This window comes from Dicentrarchus labrax, unplaced genomic scaffold (assembly GCF_905237075.1).
Source record: "Dicentrarchus labrax unplaced genomic scaffold, dlabrax2021, whole genome shotgun sequence".
Lineage (NCBI taxonomy): Eukaryota > Metazoa > Chordata > Actinopteri > Moronidae > Dicentrarchus > Dicentrarchus labrax.
In genome coordinates, this window is record NW_026136722.1 from 11,096,188 (window position 1) to 11,114,805 (window position 18,618).

At 41.9% G+C, this 18,618-nt stretch overlaps 1 protein-coding gene and 1 long non-coding RNA gene across 9 annotated transcripts in view; one reads left to right on the top strand and one right to left on the bottom strand.

The window, feature by feature from the left end:
* dnm2a (dynamin 2a) overlaps positions 1–18,618 on the top strand; it is a 30,777-nt gene that overhangs the window by 10,847 nt on the left and 1,312 nt on the right. Inside the window, exons 5-21 of one of the 8 annotated variants that reach the window (XM_051389413.1) lie at positions 447–545; positions 625–785; positions 959–1,101; positions 1,632–1,767; positions 1,896–1,963; positions 2,652–2,790; positions 4,857–4,943; positions 6,710–6,780; positions 7,885–7,936; positions 9,017–9,028; positions 11,327–11,437; positions 13,299–13,408; positions 13,556–13,667; positions 13,877–14,041; positions 14,680–14,903; positions 15,149–15,406; positions 15,739–18,203. In XM_051389413.1, the coding sequence (XP_051245373.1) occupies positions 447–545; positions 625–785; positions 959–1,101; positions 1,632–1,767; positions 1,896–1,963; positions 2,652–2,790; positions 4,857–4,943; positions 6,710–6,780; positions 7,885–7,936; positions 9,017–9,028; positions 11,327–11,437; positions 13,299–13,408; positions 13,556–13,667; positions 13,877–14,041; positions 14,680–14,903; positions 15,149–15,406; positions 15,739–15,811 (2,021 nt within the window). In that variant the 3' untranslated portion in view covers positions 15,812–18,203. The other 7 variants (XM_051389410.1, XM_051389414.1, XM_051389412.1 and 4 more) reach the window with 7 other exon arrangements.
* LOC127357168 (uncharacterized) lies at positions 11,169–12,707 on the bottom strand. Its single transcript, XR_007882141.1, has 2 exons — positions 12,283–12,707; positions 11,169–11,758 (listed from the first exon to the last, which is right to left on the bottom strand). It is a non-coding gene; the product is annotated as an uncharacterized LOC127357168 (long non-coding RNA).

Sequence of the window (18,618 nt, forward strand, 5' to 3'; positions counted from 1 at the left end):
ATGGTTGCTCCCCCCTTAAGTTTAGGCAAACAAATCATTGCTGGTTGTTGTAAAACGCATCACTGACGGTGTGCCGGCGTGGGAATTCCTCTACAGTGATAGGCTTAATCAGCATCATGTGACCTTGTTTAGCAGGAGAATGAATGTACAGAAGAGACGTTCATTTATATGTAAAAGTTCTGCACTCCAGCTTTGATGTTCACACGGTTTCTCTTGACTGACCCTCAATATTTTATACTCTGCTGTGTGTGCAATAGACGATTCATTTAATTTAATTTATTATTTAATCTGTCTCTGCCAAATATTTTTAGTGTTTTTTTATACAGGCCTCTGCTAGGAAAAGGTCAAAGACACTCACATAATTGTTCTGTGTAGTAGGAAACTAGGTGGCGAGATGTAATAATATTGTTTGAATTGATGTAGTTACAACTTACAATTTTGTGCAGGTATGCGTACCATTGGTGTTATAACAAAACTGGACCTGATGGATGAAGGGACGGATGCAAAGGACATCTTCGAAAATAAACTACTGCCACTGCGTAGAGGTGAGGATTAAACACACAGATACATGTACTCAGGCTTTATTTTTTACTCTAGACTGACTATTTGAGTTGTTGTTTGCAGGGTACATTGGTGTTGTGAACCGCAGCCAGAAAGACATCGATGGGAAGAAGGATATTCGTGCTGCTCTGGCTGCAGAGAGAAAGTTCTTCCTCTCCCACCCTGCCTACAGACATATTGCAGAGCGTATGGGTACACCACATCTACAAAAGACACTCAACCAGGTCTGCTTTTAACTGTTTGTTTTGAAATAGTAAAATATAACTTCCTCTCTACCAAGCCATTGATTTTTTCAATATAACAGGGCTTTGCTTGAGGCTTTTGCTTTTGTGTGTAAAAATCAAAGGGGGATTAACAAAGTAAATCTTATTCTCGTTCTGGCTCTGTCTGTCTCTAGCAATTGACCAACCACATCAGGGATACTCTGCCTGGTCTGCGCAGTAAGCTGCAGAGTCAGCTCCTGTCCCTGGAGAAGGAGGTGGAGGAGTACAAGAACTTCCGTCCAGATGACCCGACACGCAAGACCAAGGCCTTGTTGCAGTGAGTGCATCTGCATGTTGCTGTTTATAACAATTTGGCATACTTGTGGTTCTCACAGGAGATAGTTTTGGGGGTGGTGTGACTTGCGACAGCTACTTTTAATGCAAACTGCACAGGGCAAATGTGTCTTGAAGCAGATGATTGCAAATTATGACTAAACGGTCTCAGCAGTATAAAACAGTGCTGTAAAAATCCATGTTGTTTTTGACTGTATTATTATGATAATTTCTTCAGCACTTTCTCTAACACAATAGTACTGATTTTGAACCTTGCATAGCTTGCTGAGTAGCCTACTAATTAAGTTAATAAAGTATTGTATTGAAATTAACTGCGCTGAAACATCTTACATTCACTGTTTTAGAATAAATGGAAGAGCTGCCAAGATGAGATGGGTTAGGTGAAGTCGTAGCATGCAAATATGAAATTACATTCATGACATTTTTGCAGTGGATCTCCAGGAAAGCTCCAGCTGCAGTTGCAAGGAGATTATTCACACTTGCCACATGGGTTTTGTGCTTGACCCTTATCAGGATGGTGCAGCAGTTTGGTGTGGACTTTGAGAAGTGCATTGAGGGCTCTGGGGACCAGGTGGACACCAATGAGCTGTCTGGTGGCGCCAAGATCAACCGCATCTTCCATGAACGCTTCCCCTTTGAACTGGTCAAGGTTAGTGTGCCATGAAGAGGATCGATATGTTGGGTATTATTGATATTGTGTTTCGGCTGTAGGAGTCTGCACAAAGATTGAAGTACTCCTAGATTTGTTGAAGTATCATTTGCCTCTTCTCCCCTCAGATTGTGTTTGACGAGAAGGAGCTAAGGCGAGAAATCAGTCATGCAATCAAGAACGTACATGGTGTCAGGCAAGTGGAGCTGAGACAAAAAAACCTACCTGCCTTCCACTGTAGCCAACCACGGAGCTCAATGAACACCTGTTTTCTGCTTTTACATGAAATACACACATGCTTCGCTTTTCTCCCTTCATCAACGCTGTTATTCTTCTATAATTGCTTTTTTTTTATAATCAAGCCTTGCCATCACAAACTAAAAGCACCAATTCAAAGTGGCATATCCATAAAAGTGTTGTTGTATGTGAAATTTATTCCCTCTGTTCAATTTTCCCTTACTGTTCTCCCAATCCCCTCATCTCCTCACTGCTGCACCACCCACTCTTTCTCTGTCTGTCTGTCTGTCTGCTGAAGTATTTTATTATGAGTTTTTGTGTCTGTGGCCACTGCGCTAATGTTGTCGTGTTCCTCACTGATAATCACTGATACTCTCCTGTCTGTCACATCTCATTTATGGTCGTATGCTTAATTACATTTAGCTTGTAGTGCCCCTCTCCCACCCCCACTATGGCTGACAGTATGTTACTTTTCTGTTTCTTTCTCTTTGTCCATAAGTGCAGACCTCTACGATCACTTGTTTGTCTTCATGTTTACCTAGTCATCTGTCTATTCATCTGTTTGTTGGTTTGTTTTTTTGGCCTACATGTCTGTTAACTGTCCCATCTGTCTGTTGCTGTGCCTCTGTCTCTCTGTGAATCCTCAGAACGGGGCTGTTCACTCCAGACCTGGCGTTTGAGGTCATCGTGAAAAAGCAGATCGTTAAGCTGAAAACACCCTGTCTCAAATGTATCGATCTGGTCATTCAGGAGCTCATCAACACAGTCAGGCAGTGCACCAACAAGGTACTGCAGGTGTCCAGCATCTCCCGACCCAGCCGAGACACGGGCCAGGGGCCACCATGGTTGTGGCAGAGGGTACGCTGGCACAGAACATTAGCCAACAGCTTCGTACAATATCTAGAGAGGTCTCCACTGATAAGTTTAGTTCTTGTATTTAAAAAAGAAAAAAAACGTTCTGTGCAGTTTGCCCTCAGCCCAGCCCAGCCCAGTTAGCCCTGTGTGCAGGCAGTGCTGTCGTGTTGTGGAGTGTTGTGACGGGTGACGTGTCGTCTTGGATATGAGATGTTTCAGGGACTCAACCTGTCTGAGCATCTCTGGTCTCTCCTGGACAAGCCACAGGCCTCACAACTCGGTACACATAGCCAGCAAAACCATGAGGTGGTCTTAAACTGTATTGGCCTTAAGTTGGAGGTGGCATGTCTCTCTGTCTCCATCTCTACTATATTGACCTAGTTTCAGAGGAACTGGCTTGTCAGGGAAGAGGATGTGAAAAAAAACCTGTGGCTTGTCCTTCTCCACTGGTTGATTTGTCTGTAAACAACTAGAAATGACTAACTGAACAAAGACCTTTTCTCTTTTTATTTCCTCTCTTCCTCTTTCCTGGCTGTCCTCTTTTTCTCTGTCCTTGATTTCTGCCTATCCCTCTCTCTTTACCACCACAACAAAATGCAATGTTGACCGCATGACCTTTCAGAACGGGGCTCTTCACCCCTGACCTGGCTTTCGAGGCGATTGTCAAAAAGCAGATCCTGAAACTCAAAGAACCCAGCCTCAAATGTGTGGATCTTGTGGTGTCCGAACTCACCGCACTCGTGATGAAGTGTGCCGTTAAGGTAACCAGGGACTCACCCTGCTGGGATGATGGCATGAAAAGAGAAGGGATTCCTTTTTCTCTTTAAATGTCTATCTCTGTCATCCCAGTAAAATGGTCACCCCAGTGAAATCAGCCCCCATCCCCACCCTTGCCACTACACCATCCGTGCCCACTGCTTCAAATGTTATGTATTGTTCCATCCCTACTCCCTTCCCACTTCTGAAAGTCTCCATATCATTCAGAATGAGCACTGACTTACAAATCATGTCTTAAATTATAATCGCAACTTCCACCAGCCAGCCCTCACATGCTGTTTGACCTCAGCATCAGCTCATTAAAGCATCCCCCCCCCCACCTCTACATTGCTTCCTGCCTCTCTCACTGACCAAGACTCAGCCTGGTCTGTCAGTAGCCCGGCTACGCTCCCTCGCTCACCCACACGGCAGACTGACATTCTGCTATCTGCTGAACCATATAGACAGGGAGTGATGTTGGGGGGGACATGATACTAATAGCCTATGGGCTCTGTGGGTGCAGTAGCAGCTTGAATGGAGCGTTTCCATAGCAACGGTGCTTCATTGCCATCTTGTGGACAAACGGAGGAGCTGCACACCATGACATGATTCAACATACACACAGTAGCCATCATCCCCTCTGTCTCACCCCATTCTGTCACTTTCCCTTCTCATTCAGTCTTCACTAATGTTAATAACTATAAAAACGCCACCATCAGCTAGAGATGACAGTTTTGAATGTATTGACATGTCTTCAAAGGTGGACATTGCTCTTTTTATTTAAAATATATATAGATAATCTGTTGATATTGTAAAAAGGCCATGATTAAGGCAGACTTACACTATTACCACATTGATTATTGTATTCATGAAGTCATCCCTGGCTGATAGTAAATGCCTGATCACCTTGCAGAACTGACAGTGACCATCTATTTAAAGTCAGTTGGTATGCTTGTGTGTGTTGGTTTGTGGTTGTTTGGATATGTGTGACACTGAAGTGTCACTTGATTATCTCTTTCCCCTTTATATGTTCTCTACTTATTCTCACTTCTCACTCCCGTTTCTCTCTGATACTTATTGGTAAGTCTTACTAAGCTCAAGCTCACATGTTAGTGTGTGTGTGTGTGTGTGTGTGTGTGTGTGTGTGTGTGTGTGTGTGTGTGTGTGTGTGTGTGCGTGTGTGTGTGCACGCACATGTGTCTCTGTTCAGTGCCGCAGTTGTGTTTTGTGTTGCCTTTCAGCTCAATTCGTACCCCAGACTGCGAGAGGAGACTGAGAGGATTGTCACCACCCACGTCAGAGAAAGAGAAGGGAAGACGAAGGACCAGGTGAGCTGCTAAGTTGTTAATTCAATGGACCAATGGCTCTCGAGCATGGCAAGTGAGCTCAGGTCAGCCTTTGATTCAAGTTTCAAATTAAAGAAGCTTTATTTATCCCGAGGGAAATTGCTGTGCAACAGTTGCGATACAAAAGTGGAGAAGTAATACATGAGTAAGTAAATAAAACAAGTAACTAAATGCAACAAAGTGCAAAGCACAATAGGATAAAGCTAACATAAAATAAAGTACAACAGTAACTAAATGCAACAATGCCACAAAAAAAATGATGTTGATCTTTTTCATACAATTTTGCATGTCTGAGCATTTTATATTGGTTTACAGTGGCTTGTTCTACTGGTTCTACTGTCAGGAGTACAATGAATATAAAAAAAAAACATTTTAATGTCATCACATTACTGAAAGCTTTGATCATTATAGGGTTTTCTTGGCCCCATAAAATAAAACAATATATGAAGGAATCAGAATGCATGAAATGGTTTGCTTTGGGCAAACTGCAAGGTAGTAATAAAAAAGACCTGCCAACTACTTTAACATTGTTTAACGGAATGTAAAGTGGTTGTATTAACACTATAAACTATCATTCAAGGTATTTAATAATTTAAATAAATATTTCTGAATTGTTCTATTGCACAAGAAACAAATTGTCACAAATTGTTGTGTGCTGTGGTGTTTTTCCCTGTTAAAGAGATTTAGTTGTGAGTTATTAATTGTTGTCCTATATATGTTAGTAAGAAGAGTACCCTGAATATATAAAAAAAGAAAATATATATATATATTTTTTTTACTCTAGACATTGCTACGTGGTTAGTTGGATTGCTTGCTAGCCAGCAGAGCATATGTAGTCCCTTTACCAAGCTGGTTTGGTGCACATATCACAGATCAAGCACCCATTGTTCATTATAAGATGTAAAATAGATTAGGTTTTTTGCAGCTAAGAATCATTGATTTAATTTATTGATTAATATGTATTTGCTTTTTGATTTCTGTTGTATGTATCACCCAAAGTCTCAGACCTCAAAACTTCGTAAACGTTTGCAAACTTTGCAAACAAGCTCAGTTCTGCAGATGTTTTTCCGAGTGATAATCAAATGCGTTAAAACGAAAAACAACTTGTTTTGATTCTTATCTGCCTTTTCTAGAGAAAATGTTCAACCACAGATGCAACAAACATATTTAGCAACTTCCTGTTTTATTCAGCCATTGTTTGTTATAGTTATATCCCAGCTAAGCACCATTCTGCGCCATGATAGAAGAGCAGTTATTGGGATCACTTAATGATTTTAACACATTCCACGAAACGGCATTAATGACTTCTGTGACCTTTGCGTTGTGTAATTTTGAGCAGTCATATTTCTTCCCCCCCAAGATGTAAATAAAACACTATTGCTGTCATTGAGCAATTTGTTCTCTTTTCAGGGTGGAGAAGAGCTTTTGAAACATTAAGTCTGTAACAAACTAAGAGTTTTCAGTTTGGTAGCAGCTCTTTCAGGCAGGAAGTGAGGCAGGTTTAATTGTATGGTTTCTAAACAGAAACTTGTAAAATCCTATTCTCAACTTCACCACATCTCTAATTTGCATTGATAATATCAATATGACAGACTATAGTACTTTTGGTATGTGTACATTTATCTTTAGGTGTAATCTCTTTCAAGTTGTTTTTGTGAGACGCTGCACTCTCTACTTTGTCTCTTTGGTAAGTGGTGTTTAATTGAGACCCCTCCATTATAATCATGATTTTCTGCCTTTTAATTAAGGTTCTGCTGCTGATTGACATTGAGCTGTCCTACATCAACACCAACCATGAGGACTTCATTGGCTTTGCTAAGTATGTACCCCCCCAGCCCAACTTACAGCTTGTGTGCTGGTGACCCCATTCTCGGCACGGGCATTGTGATCCTGATTAACTATATGTTGCCTGTTGTCTGAGGTGCACTTGTGAGTCCGTAGATTTACAAAGGAAAAAGACCTGCAATCCTGTTACTTTCGCCCATCAATACACAGGAAGCCAGCTGCCGTTTCAGAAACTTTACAGAATCACCAGCACTTCACTGCTACTGAATCATAGTGTCGCGTATAATTAGCCACATGTTGTACGCTGCAGTGCATCAGTGTGATATAGCATGCCAATTACTGGTCCTGCCACATCAAAGCATGTGTCTTCCTGTAGGGCGGGCGAATGCTATAATGATCAGAGTCGCATTAGTTGCTCACCTCTCTCCTTGCATGCAACAATAGTATTTCCCCATCTTGATCACTTGACAGATATACTTCCTCTGCAAGCTGTTTGACTGTTACTATGAAGAATGCTGGCTGTGCCAATGGACAGAGCAATGTTAGTGTGTTGCTGCATTCGTTTGAAGCTGCTGTTGTGCACTGGAAACTCATTTGCACACTTCAAAGCACTCGCTGGAATTTTTTGGGGTGCATATCTCTAAGCAGTTTAGAGTTTGTGGTTTAATTCATGTAGTCCCTAGTTTAGTGGTTACAGTAACATGCATTTGAGTGGAGCCCCCCCATGATGCCATTGACCAAGTAACAAAGCAAGCCCCCCCGTGTGTGCGAGTGTGAGGATTTATGCCTAGCCTCTGCATGGTAAGTGGATTGCTGTAATGTGTCGGAGGTCAGCTAGGACTGTTTAACGGTTCTCATGACATCACTTTCAGTCTTGACTACAGAAGGCTGGATGATGGTAGCACCCCAGGGTACGGCAACAACAGGTGGGCGAATAGAAAAGATGTAGGGTTGTGTGCACATTAATGTGTGAGAGACATTTTCCATTTTGTCCACCTTCATGTATCTGCATAATACCATCAAAACCTTGGATTTGCTCTAAAACCCAGACAGTTGATTTGCATAAAAGACAATGATTGTTTGGTGTGTGGTGTCATCAATACTCATGTCTTTCCTGTTCATCTTTGTACAATGACAGTGCCCAGCAGAGGAACACAGCTGCAAACAAGAAGAGGGCCATACCCAACCAGGTATGTTTTATCACTCAGCTCTGGCCTTTTCACCAATCCCAGATTTAATCTTCCTTGGCTGATGCCTCCCATTACCAGTCAGTTAATCAACCATGTGAATATACTTCACCCCAGCAGCGATTTAGCCCATAGCCATTCATCTATCTTTACCTATCTAACTAGTAACGATACCGCCCCCTGTACGTTATTTTGACCACCCAGTCCCAGTCTTTTCTGATTATCATATTGAACTGGCTGGTTTCTGTCCTTTAAAGTGCTTTAAAGTTTGTACTTCTCCTTTTCTGTTTTATTCAGACTGATATTTAGCCAAGTTGGTTGAATTTTAATGTGCCTTTGTGAGATCCTGAAACACAATTATAATACTGCTGATGAGCTTGCAGTCTCAGTGAGGCAGTCTCAGTGAGGGGAGAGTTGCCTTAGTGAACATAAGACCCTGCTTCCCTGCTTGTCTGAAACAAGCGTTTGTTTCCATGGCTATTTTTAATTGCTGTTTGCATGTGACCCAGGCATGTTCTACCGCAAAGCAACAATTAATTACTGAATTATGTTGGTTGTTTTGTTGCCTTCCCATTAACACACAAGCATCTTTTTGTATTGAAATGCAGAATACGCATGGACCTCACACCTATCAACTGAGCAACAAATATGATATAACCAAATTGTGGTATACTTGAAGTAATTCTAATTGCATGTAACTCTCTTGCTCTGTCTGTCTCTGTCTGTCTGTCTCTCTCTCTCTCTCTCTCTCTCTCTCCTTCTCTCTCTCCTGCCTCACTTTGTGTCTTTCTCTGGTTGTCTCATGGATTCTTGCTTTCTGTTTCATCCTGTATTTGCTCCCTTCAAACCTGTAATTCTGGCCATTTCAACCTCTTTTTTTCAACCTGTTCTTGACTTTTCATTCTCTACTGCCTCTTACTTATTCCTTGATTCATCTTCTCTCCTTTAAACTGTCCACTCCCCCCCCCCTCCTGCCTTACATCTGTCCCTCATCTTTGCTTGCTTGTTTTCTCATTTCTTTTTGCTACGATTTTACACTGCACCCCCTTTGCTTTAATTCCCCCCCCCTTCCTATTACTGCAGGGTGAGATTTTGGTAAGTACCCCACAGATTTAAACCACACCCTGCCAGGGGGCAGCAGGGGTAGGCCATGCAGGAGAACTGAGGCCATCACACACAGGTCAGCCAAAATGATTAGGGTGGAAAAGACGAACTGCTGTGAGATAACAGAATAAAGAGTTTCCTGCAAATACAGGAGTCGCTGCCCTTCACCGTAACGGGTTGTTCTACCCCTCTGCAGCTTGGCGGCCTGGGAGAGGTCCACGAGGAGAAGGTAGAGTCTCCAAACTGATCAAACTGATATCAGTTACAATTTTAGCATTAGCACACAGTTACCAGTAATTTGGAACTGTCTGTGCAGTTAATACACAGCAGGTTTGCTCCCATAATTCTTGGTTTCATTTTAATAAGACAGTAATTGTCTTTAACTGAACACATCTGGATTGCTACTAACATTTGACCCTTTTTCCACAAAAGTAATTTAAACAAGAAACTGTGGCACTTCGCAATGCGGACCACAGAGAGAACGGGGAAATCTTCCACCACTGACCGTGGACAGCGTTAGTTCTCAAGTCTTCAGGTTTATACCTCTGCTGCTGCCTCATGCATGGTGACTCAAAAGTTTGCCTTGTGAGAATCATCCTAAACATCACTGGGGACAAAATGGGGAGCGGGGTGGGGAGAGATTAAATCATTCTTTTCCATTTTCTAGTGATTTCTTTTTTTTTTTTTTTTTTTTAAATGCATGTTAAGTACTACTAAAATCAGTTCATATCCAAATTCACAAAAAAAAAACACCAGTCTCGCAAACCCCTAAATTATATTTCTGTATTCAAAGCTGATCAAAATGGTCTGGATTTTGTATAACAGTTAAATCAAAATTCCTTGTTAACATCTCTATTTTCAGAACTTAATTATCCTTACAAATTCAAATTTGGATTTTTAATTCTAATCATTAAATTTGTCTTTCTTTGAATTGGAGTTAATCTAAGATGTAACTGTTTATTGGTAATCATATTTTACATATTACATTTACAGAATTGGTTTGAACATTTCTCGACAGTTGTATTAATAATGTAAAAACAGAAGCATCTTATCGGTGACACCTTCACAACTCATCGTTTCCTCTTTCTTGATGTCAACTTGGTTATAACATTTCCAACCGACTTTAATACAGGGGATTTCCTTGTTTCTGAAAAGTTTAAGTTATTTCCTCGCCAAGGCAAACTACCAGTTTAGCTCCTATGTAATTGCCTCCTCTCCCATATTTGTGTTGGCGCTTTTCAACTAATGAACCTTTTTTTTCCCCATAACTCATTCCAGTCCTCTGCTGGGTGGAGAGGGAGTGCAGGAGAGCGGTCTAAAGCAGACTTTACTTAGCACAAGATCACAAGTTTCACAGATAGTTTCCCCCATTGTATTTGAATTGCATGGGAGTCTGTGTGAAAAAACCGGAGAGAAATAGCTAAAAGAGCTCCTCCAAAATGCATGGCTCATTTTTCTCAGAGTGATTCACTCAGCTCAGCGTCTCGGTCTGTTGTATTTCCTCCCTCTCCATCTTTCCACTTCAGATTTTCACATTGCTGTTTAGATGTCTGTCCCTCTGTGAACTCTACTAAATCAGCTACCTAGGCTCTGCATTTGATCTCTGTCATCGCATTTATTTTATTCTCCTTTACCCGTCTTTTGCACTCACTTCTCTCCATCTTTTACCTAACCAGGTATTCATATATCCGAGTCCAGTTAACCCCACTAACCCTGTTTTTGTTTGAGTTTTTTTTTTTTTTTTACTACAAGCGCGTAGGCTAGCTTTTACTGACCCGCTGACACTAACATACCACCGTCGACTTTTGGTCTTTGACTCTGTCTGGGCTAGCATGGTCTGGACACCATCTGGTCTTGTTTGTTGGTTTAAAGATTTATTTTCTGTTGAGTGAAAAAGAACAAGGACTACATCCCTATCCAGTATTTTCAACTAAACCTTTTGATGCTTTTGTATACATTCAGACATATCACACACAGTATGTATTACTGTCCTTTGGTCACTTCATACTTTTTACTAAATAAGTCTCACATTTAATCCGTACTTCTGTGTTGTTGCGTGTATTTAAGTTATATTAGACTCACAGACACAATAGTTTTGAATATCAAGATAAAAAGATAAGAGACAACCAAATTTACAGTGACCTAGCAGGTAAGATTTTATTTTTAGTGTCAGTCACAAGGGGCTCTCATGTCACCAGTGCATAAGCCTGTTTGACAAAGCTGTTTTCCTCCATCCTCCTGGTACCCCTCTCTCCCTACCACCCTTTTCTCTCTCCCACATCTATGCAGGTGATCAGGAAAGGCTGGCTAACCATCAACATCAGCATCATGAAGGGCGGCTCCAAGGAGTACTGGTTTGTCCTGACTGCAGAGTCCCTGTCCTGGTACAAAGATGAGGAGGTGAGCGAGACTTCTGTCCCACTGCTGTTCACTGGAGACACAGGGATATGGCTAGCTAATATAAGATGACACAGCCCCATAGGAATGCTTAAAGACAAAGATGCTGTATTTGGCTCTGATGGCTATCCCAAGTAGAGATTTGGTATCATCACCCACGGTGGCTGGAGGTGTGTGCGTCCCAGCCCAGCCTAACCAATGTGCAGACTACTGTTCAGCTGTAGCCTGATGAACAGGTAGTCTGAACACTGGGCAGGCGGGGGGGTGAGGAGGACTCTGATGGGAGGAAGGACCCCGAGGTCATTGCAGCTGCAGGTCGCTACCCTAGGACAGTAGGACAGAGGGCACAGAGAGTAAACATTTACCCTGTGAAACAATTGCATATATGAAAAAAAGCCACGTACATGGAAAAGGCTTATACGATCCGATTCTGCTGGGACTCCACAATCTTATTGAACATATATTATTTTAAATAGAGCATAATATGAAAAGCTAACCTTTACAGCATTGCCTTCAACTGATTGGGAAATGAATCTACACATGCCTGGACTGCATTGCCTTGACTAAATAACTACAGTATGTGCACACTCGGCAAACTCTGCTCTACAGTTTATTTATATTATAGACCTTTTTAAAGGTTGTATTCAAGGAATGGGAGAGTAACATTCATTACAAGGGAAATGTCAGTGAACTGATGTGATCCAAATTCTAAAATCAAATGATCTTGTTTTACTGATCATTTGACGTTAGATTTAATTCAAAACATGGATTTAACAACATTGAACATTTGTCTACCATGATCATAAATAGATGGGATGCATAAATAGCATTGTGATTGCCTTACTCACCGCTTGATCTTCTTCCCAAGGCCTCTGTCGTATGCACTCTGCCAGCAAAATAAAAAGACCCCTAAAAGATACTACTACAAAGCACTGCTAAAGATGAACTCGAGTCCATTGGCCTTAGTGTGTCCAAATACCAACTGGAAATGGGGCATTCTCATGTCGGACGCTTTTTGCGAAGAACCAAAGAGAAATGAAAAGAAGGAGAATGAGAGAGGGAGGATGGTGGAGGCAAACTGACGTGGCAGGCGGGCTGAAATGTTCCAGCCGGGATCTGACTTTGGAATTTGCAGGAAATCGTACTGGGTTACGGGGGGCCGGAGCGAGGGGGGGGATTGTGTGTGTTCAAGTGTGCATGTGTGTAAGCGCTTGTCCACATGAGTCCTCATGTATCTTTTAGTGTTTAGGCTCATGTTTGTACGAGTGCATGTTTATACACCAAAATCCCATAATATGTTTTTGTTCAGGCTCATGTATGTTTGTTTGTCGTTGCACGTGCAGTTAAGTTGGTAGCTGTGTGTGTGTGTGTGTGTGTGTGTGTGTGTGTGTGTGTGTGTGTGTGTGTGTGTGTGTGTGTGTGTGTGTGCGTGTGCGTGTGTGTGCGCGTGCGCGCAATGGGGGCGGGGGATTGTGTGGAACTGTGAGTGATGTAACTGTTGGGCCTGCGCCGCACTCTGTGTTAGTGCCGACGTAAATGCTTCCAGATGTCTCTGCTCAACAGTCAAAGCTGGCACCCCATCCCCCCAGAGCTCCCTCATGCTCCTCCTTTTCTTCCTCTCTTCCTCCTCCTCTCCCTCATCATGCGTTTCTCCATCTCACCAGCCTGGTGGTGGTCCACAGTGAGGGAATGCATTCCATCATGTCTGCTCATTGGTGGAGTGTTAGCACTGCTGTCCTCTGTTTTCATATCCATTACCAGAATATATACACTGGCTCACTTTATGAAGCTATAACTTCTTTCCATTTTATTTTACAGGTTTCAGTTCTGCTGTACACATTTTTTTTTGTCTGTCTCATGCTAGGAGAAAGAAAAGAAATATATGCTGCCACTGGATAACCTGAAACTCAGAGATGTGGAGAAAGGCTTTATGTCCACAAAGCACATCTTTGCAATCTTCAACACCGAACAGAGGTCAGGGTTATGTTGCTCAGTTAAGATACGTGTGAATGCACACACACGTACCTTATCTTTGTGTTGTTTTGTGTGCATGCATATCCTTTTGTACTGGGTAAGTCTACAGACTCACAAGCATGTGCGTTCTTTTGTTTATCTGTACAGGAACGTGTACAAGGATCTTCGCCAAATAGAACTGGCCTGTGATTCTCAAGAGGATGTGGACAGCTGGAAAGCATCCTTCCTCAGGGCAGGAGTTTATCCGGAGAAGGACCAGGTACGTGGGTGGTTGGGTGCATGTAACAGTGCTTTCGGTTTCTATAAAAAACATGAATTTGTTAATATCAAATTGGTCATGAACCTGTATTTCTCTTTTCACGCTTTTAGGACAATTGTCATAATTGCTTCTTCTACAGAAGGTAACTATGAAGATGTATTTAAGATAGATTTATACTTTTTTGTTTGTGTGCGTGTTGTTATTGTTAGACCGAGAATGAAGATGCTGCCCCTGCAGACACATTCTCTATGGACCCTCAGTTGGAGCGGCAGGTGGAAACCATCCGCAACCTGGTGGATTCGTACATTGGCATCGTCAACAAATCCATCAGAGACCTGATGCCCAAGACCATCATGCATCTCATGATCAACAATGTATGTCCCAACAGTCATCAGCAGAAAGGAGCCATTGTTGAGTGTCTGCAGCTTTGAAAACAGACTTAAAATGAAAGAAATTATCTGAAATGACTTTAACACTGTGCACTGTATTTCACTTACTAAAAATAATAGAGCTATAACCACTAATTTGTACAGTGCAGTGTGCTATGATGAATGCTGGCAGTAGTAATTTGTAATTCTGCCCATCCTTCATACTAAAAAAGTACTTTTTTTACAGACTGTAGTGTCATTACTATGTTCTTCATAAAAGTAATCAAGGTACCTGATAAACTTGTGATCTGAGTTGAGATCAAATAAACTGCTATTTAATTAGGTCTAAGTATCATTGCACCATAGAGCTGTGCAATGTTTTCTTGTTAATTTTTAGTAGCAACAGTGGTCGTATTTTTTTGTAAACACAGGTTCATAAACTTGAAGACACTAATTAACAAAATTTATGACGCACGCTCACAGTGACTTGTCCACTGTCCCTTTATTAGGTTTTATTATTCTAGTGAGCTCACTTTTTTAGAAATACACACACCCAAACACACACACGCGCACTTCTGGCCTCTGCTGCAGCTCGTCTAAAATTTCTCACCATCTGTGTTTGAATAATCTTAACCTCCATTCAGGCAAAGGATTTCATCCACTCGGAGCTGCTGGCCTACCTCTACTCTTCTGGGGACCAGAACAGCCTCATGGAGGAGTCGGCTGACCAGGCCCAGCGTAGAGACGAAATGTTACGCATGTATCATGCGCTCAAGGAGGCACTGCACATTATTGGTGACATCAGCGTCAACACAGTCTCCACCCCAGTACCCCCGCCTGTTAATGACGGCTGGATCCAAGAAGCCAGGTGATAAGTGATAACTAGCATTTAGTTGAGCTTTACTTTCATGTTTTAAATATGTGAGATTAGAAACGTAGAGAAAAAGACGAATCCTTTGCCTTGTAGCATTTTGCTTGGCTGGCTGAATTTGAAAAGAGGTGCAATTACACATAATAGTGCAATGAACAACTCAGCTCCACCTCTACAGGAGAGTAAATTAAATGTTTTAGGTGCTTATTATGACGTTTAATTTAATCATATCCTCCTCTCAGCCCAACCCCTCAGCGTAGGCCGCCTCCTTCAGCAGCCCCACCTCCCAGCCGTCCACCTGCCGTTCGGGGCCCAACACCAGGACCACCCATGAACCCATCCCCTGCCTTTCCGCTCAACCCCTCGCCCGCCTTTGGTGCACCACCAATCCCATCTCGCCCAGGCCCACCCATCAATGCCTACAACAGCAACCTGGATCCCTTCAGTGCACCCCCACAGATCCCCTCTAGGCCAGCCCGCGTCCCACCCGGTGTACCCAGGTACGACTTTCTCTTATGATGTGATTTACCAATTGTGTGTATGTTGTGCAATTTTTTAATGTAAATTCTAATGTTTAATTGCTAAAATCTCATCATCCTTTGTTTTTCAAAAGTCACAGGCATCTTTTTCCATTTCCCACCCTCACCAGTCATCCCATCTCTATATTTAATAGTATTTCTTGACTTTCATTATCCTCTCGCTCTTATATTTTTTCTTTCTCACTCTCCCTCTGTCCTCACCCTCCCTCTTACCCACTGTCGGGAGGTTTTTGGTTTCTCCTCTCTCTGAGCATGTCTCACTCCTTGTTCTGTATCTTCTCTCCTCGTTGCAGCCGAAGACCCCCTGGCGCTCCTTCTCACCGGCCTACCATTATCCGCCCTGCTGAGCCCTCCCTGCTAGACTAGACCTGTGGCCAAGCCCACCTAAGTGTGTGTGTTTGTGTGTGGGTGTGTGTATCTGCACACAAAAGGCCAGGGCCAGGGCCGGGGCTCGAGGGGAGGGGTCGACTGATAGCGGTGCATAATGTACATCGTCCAGCCGTATTAAAAGGTCTCTTCAAGCAATGTAATAAGCTGCTAATACCGTCTTTATCAGTGCACATGAACGAGAGAAAGCCCTTAACCACTTGAATATTACATTTGACTGCTGTGGTAATTCTGTAATACAAAATAAAACCCAGCTGATCTGTAGGATGCATTTAACTTCTATCAGTAGGAGATGATGTATCAAATTCAGTTCAATAGCTTTTTTTTTATTGTAATAACTGGTTTATTTCCTATGACAAGGTTCCCGGCAGAAGCTTATTAAATAACTTATTAACTCTTACAGGCTGGCTTTACTCTCCCCTCCCTGAACCTTTTTAGATTGGCCCAGAGCCCAATTCTCAATCTCTATGTAATATACACACTTAACCTGTTGTCAATGTTTAACTGGGTTTTCATTTTCTAACTGATTTCATACGGAAAAAAAACAATAGCTTATTATCACTGTTATTATTTTGGCGATGTTGATTACATTTTTTTTTCTTGTGTTATTATATTTGAGTGACTTTGTCCCTTTTAATGAGTGTCATAAATGTAGCTTTAAAAATGAAATTCTAATCACAGAAAACAAAGCATAAAGACACAGGGCACGGTTGAATGAGACTGAGAGAGTAGCTGACAGCCAGATTGACCATTATTATCCAAGCACTTCTAACCATCTAGCCTTACAACAAGCCGCTCATAAAGGGGATGTTGTAGTCCGTTCCCAGAACACTATGCACCAAAAACCCAGGAGAGAGAGACAGAATGAAGGCTGTCTGCACTTCGTAGGATGGTTTCTCTCCACAAATTCTGAGTGGTTAAAGCCCTGAATTTTAATCCCTTTAGTCTCAGCTGAACCCCAATGAGACTTTCAGCCTTCGGGTAGACTTTGTTCATTCCTGGATTAGCTGATTCATATAGAGCAGAGCACACAGTACAGTTTCCTCTCAAAGAGGATGGAACTCAGTGAAGCAGTGGGGTGTGTAGTATCTGTGATTTAGAGTATAAAGATGGTATTAAGCATTTAGGAGTTGGCACATCTCTTTTTGGGCTCAGTTGTTAAGGACATTTATTATTGCTATTAGTTCTGCTTCCATGCATTAAAAATATAATTGTATATAGCTGGCCTATACTTGGGGAGTTAGCACTTGTATCTCATTTAATCGCAGGGTTGGTGACAAACACAAGCAATTGATTTTAATCAAAGCCCAACATGTTAAAATGCAACTGTAGTATTCATATTAAAGGAAGCACTAACACTGTCATGTCATAGATTAGCCTTGGATGTGGGGAAAAAGAGATTGGTTATCTCCTGGTGCATTATTTATAACCTGGGCATTTGTCATTTCATTTGATGTTTTTGGTTGCAATTGTATCAGCTCTGTACATCTCAGCTCCCCAGCTTCTCTTGGACTGTTATTTGGGGTTCTGCTACAGGGATTAGCTTTTTTAAATGTGTTGTATGTTGGGAGGGCACTTGGGGCAGGACATTGTCTGCACATCTGTGATTATTTGATAATGAAATTTTGATTGGTCTGTGAGGGTATTTGACCTTTTAAAACCAACTTTTCTTGAACATGTTTAGGCCTTCAGGGGGATAATCGGACTGACATTGCGCTACTAGGATGTTTTCTGTTTTTGGTTTGATCAGTAGTGGTGGTGATCAGGTGGTGGGAACTGTGGTCTATCAAAGCACACTCTGTCTAGAGAAACTGTCTAGACTATTTTCAAAAACTGAGCATAGAAACTTGATTTGCCAACCTGAAAAGACAGATAAACTGTAAAAAAAAAAAACCACAGACTCTTGAGACAGTGTGTGCTTTTCCTTCCTCTGTAATGTCCCTACAGGTCTGGCTTTCAGTGACAGTGCCAGAAGGTGTAAAATATGCTTATAAACAGCAAATCTTAAACCCCTGCTACACAAAAATGACCACAACTTCTTATTGTGCAAACATTTGTTGAAATTCCCTCGTGCCTGTCACTTCCGCCTGCCCTTGAGAAGCCCAGACTGTAAATACCCTGTTATACATTAGGTTGTGGCAATACTGCCTTTTTGCCTAATGGATGTACCCTGCTTCCTCTTTCCATCCCCTTTCTGAATCTGGTGGAAGGGGTTGGAAACCAACCTGCAAAAATCTCTTTTCTTTTTGTTTTGCAAACCCTTGTCAAGTGCCTCTGTAGCAATTAATTGATTTGAATAAACGTGAACTGATTTTAGAATGGAGAGTAAATAAAGAGGTGTTGTGTACAATAAAAGGGACTGGCTCTGGTGGTTGGTGTCTCCTTGTGTCCTGTGTGATCCACTTTTTTCTTCTCTCTTAGACAATGTAGCCCCCCTCCTGGGTGTCCTCTCTTCACTCACCCCCCTCTCTACATCCAAAACCAATACAGACTGACATAAGCCTACAAATGTTCCTATGGCAACCCTCTACTGGCAGGCTGTCTGCTTTAGGGAGGGATAGCTCAAACAATGGTCACTGTTCTTTTTTTTTTTTTCAGACCATGCATTTTCACCAAATGTGAAGTGGTGAATAATAAAATTAACACCTTGTCATAGCAGCCTTTTGTTCCTGCTATAGTGCATGAATTGATTAAATCAACATTTACACTGCCTATAACAATGATTCACCACCCGTAAAAGTTTTAATACTTTCTCTTACAGCATCGAGTCAAAGTAGATTCAATGT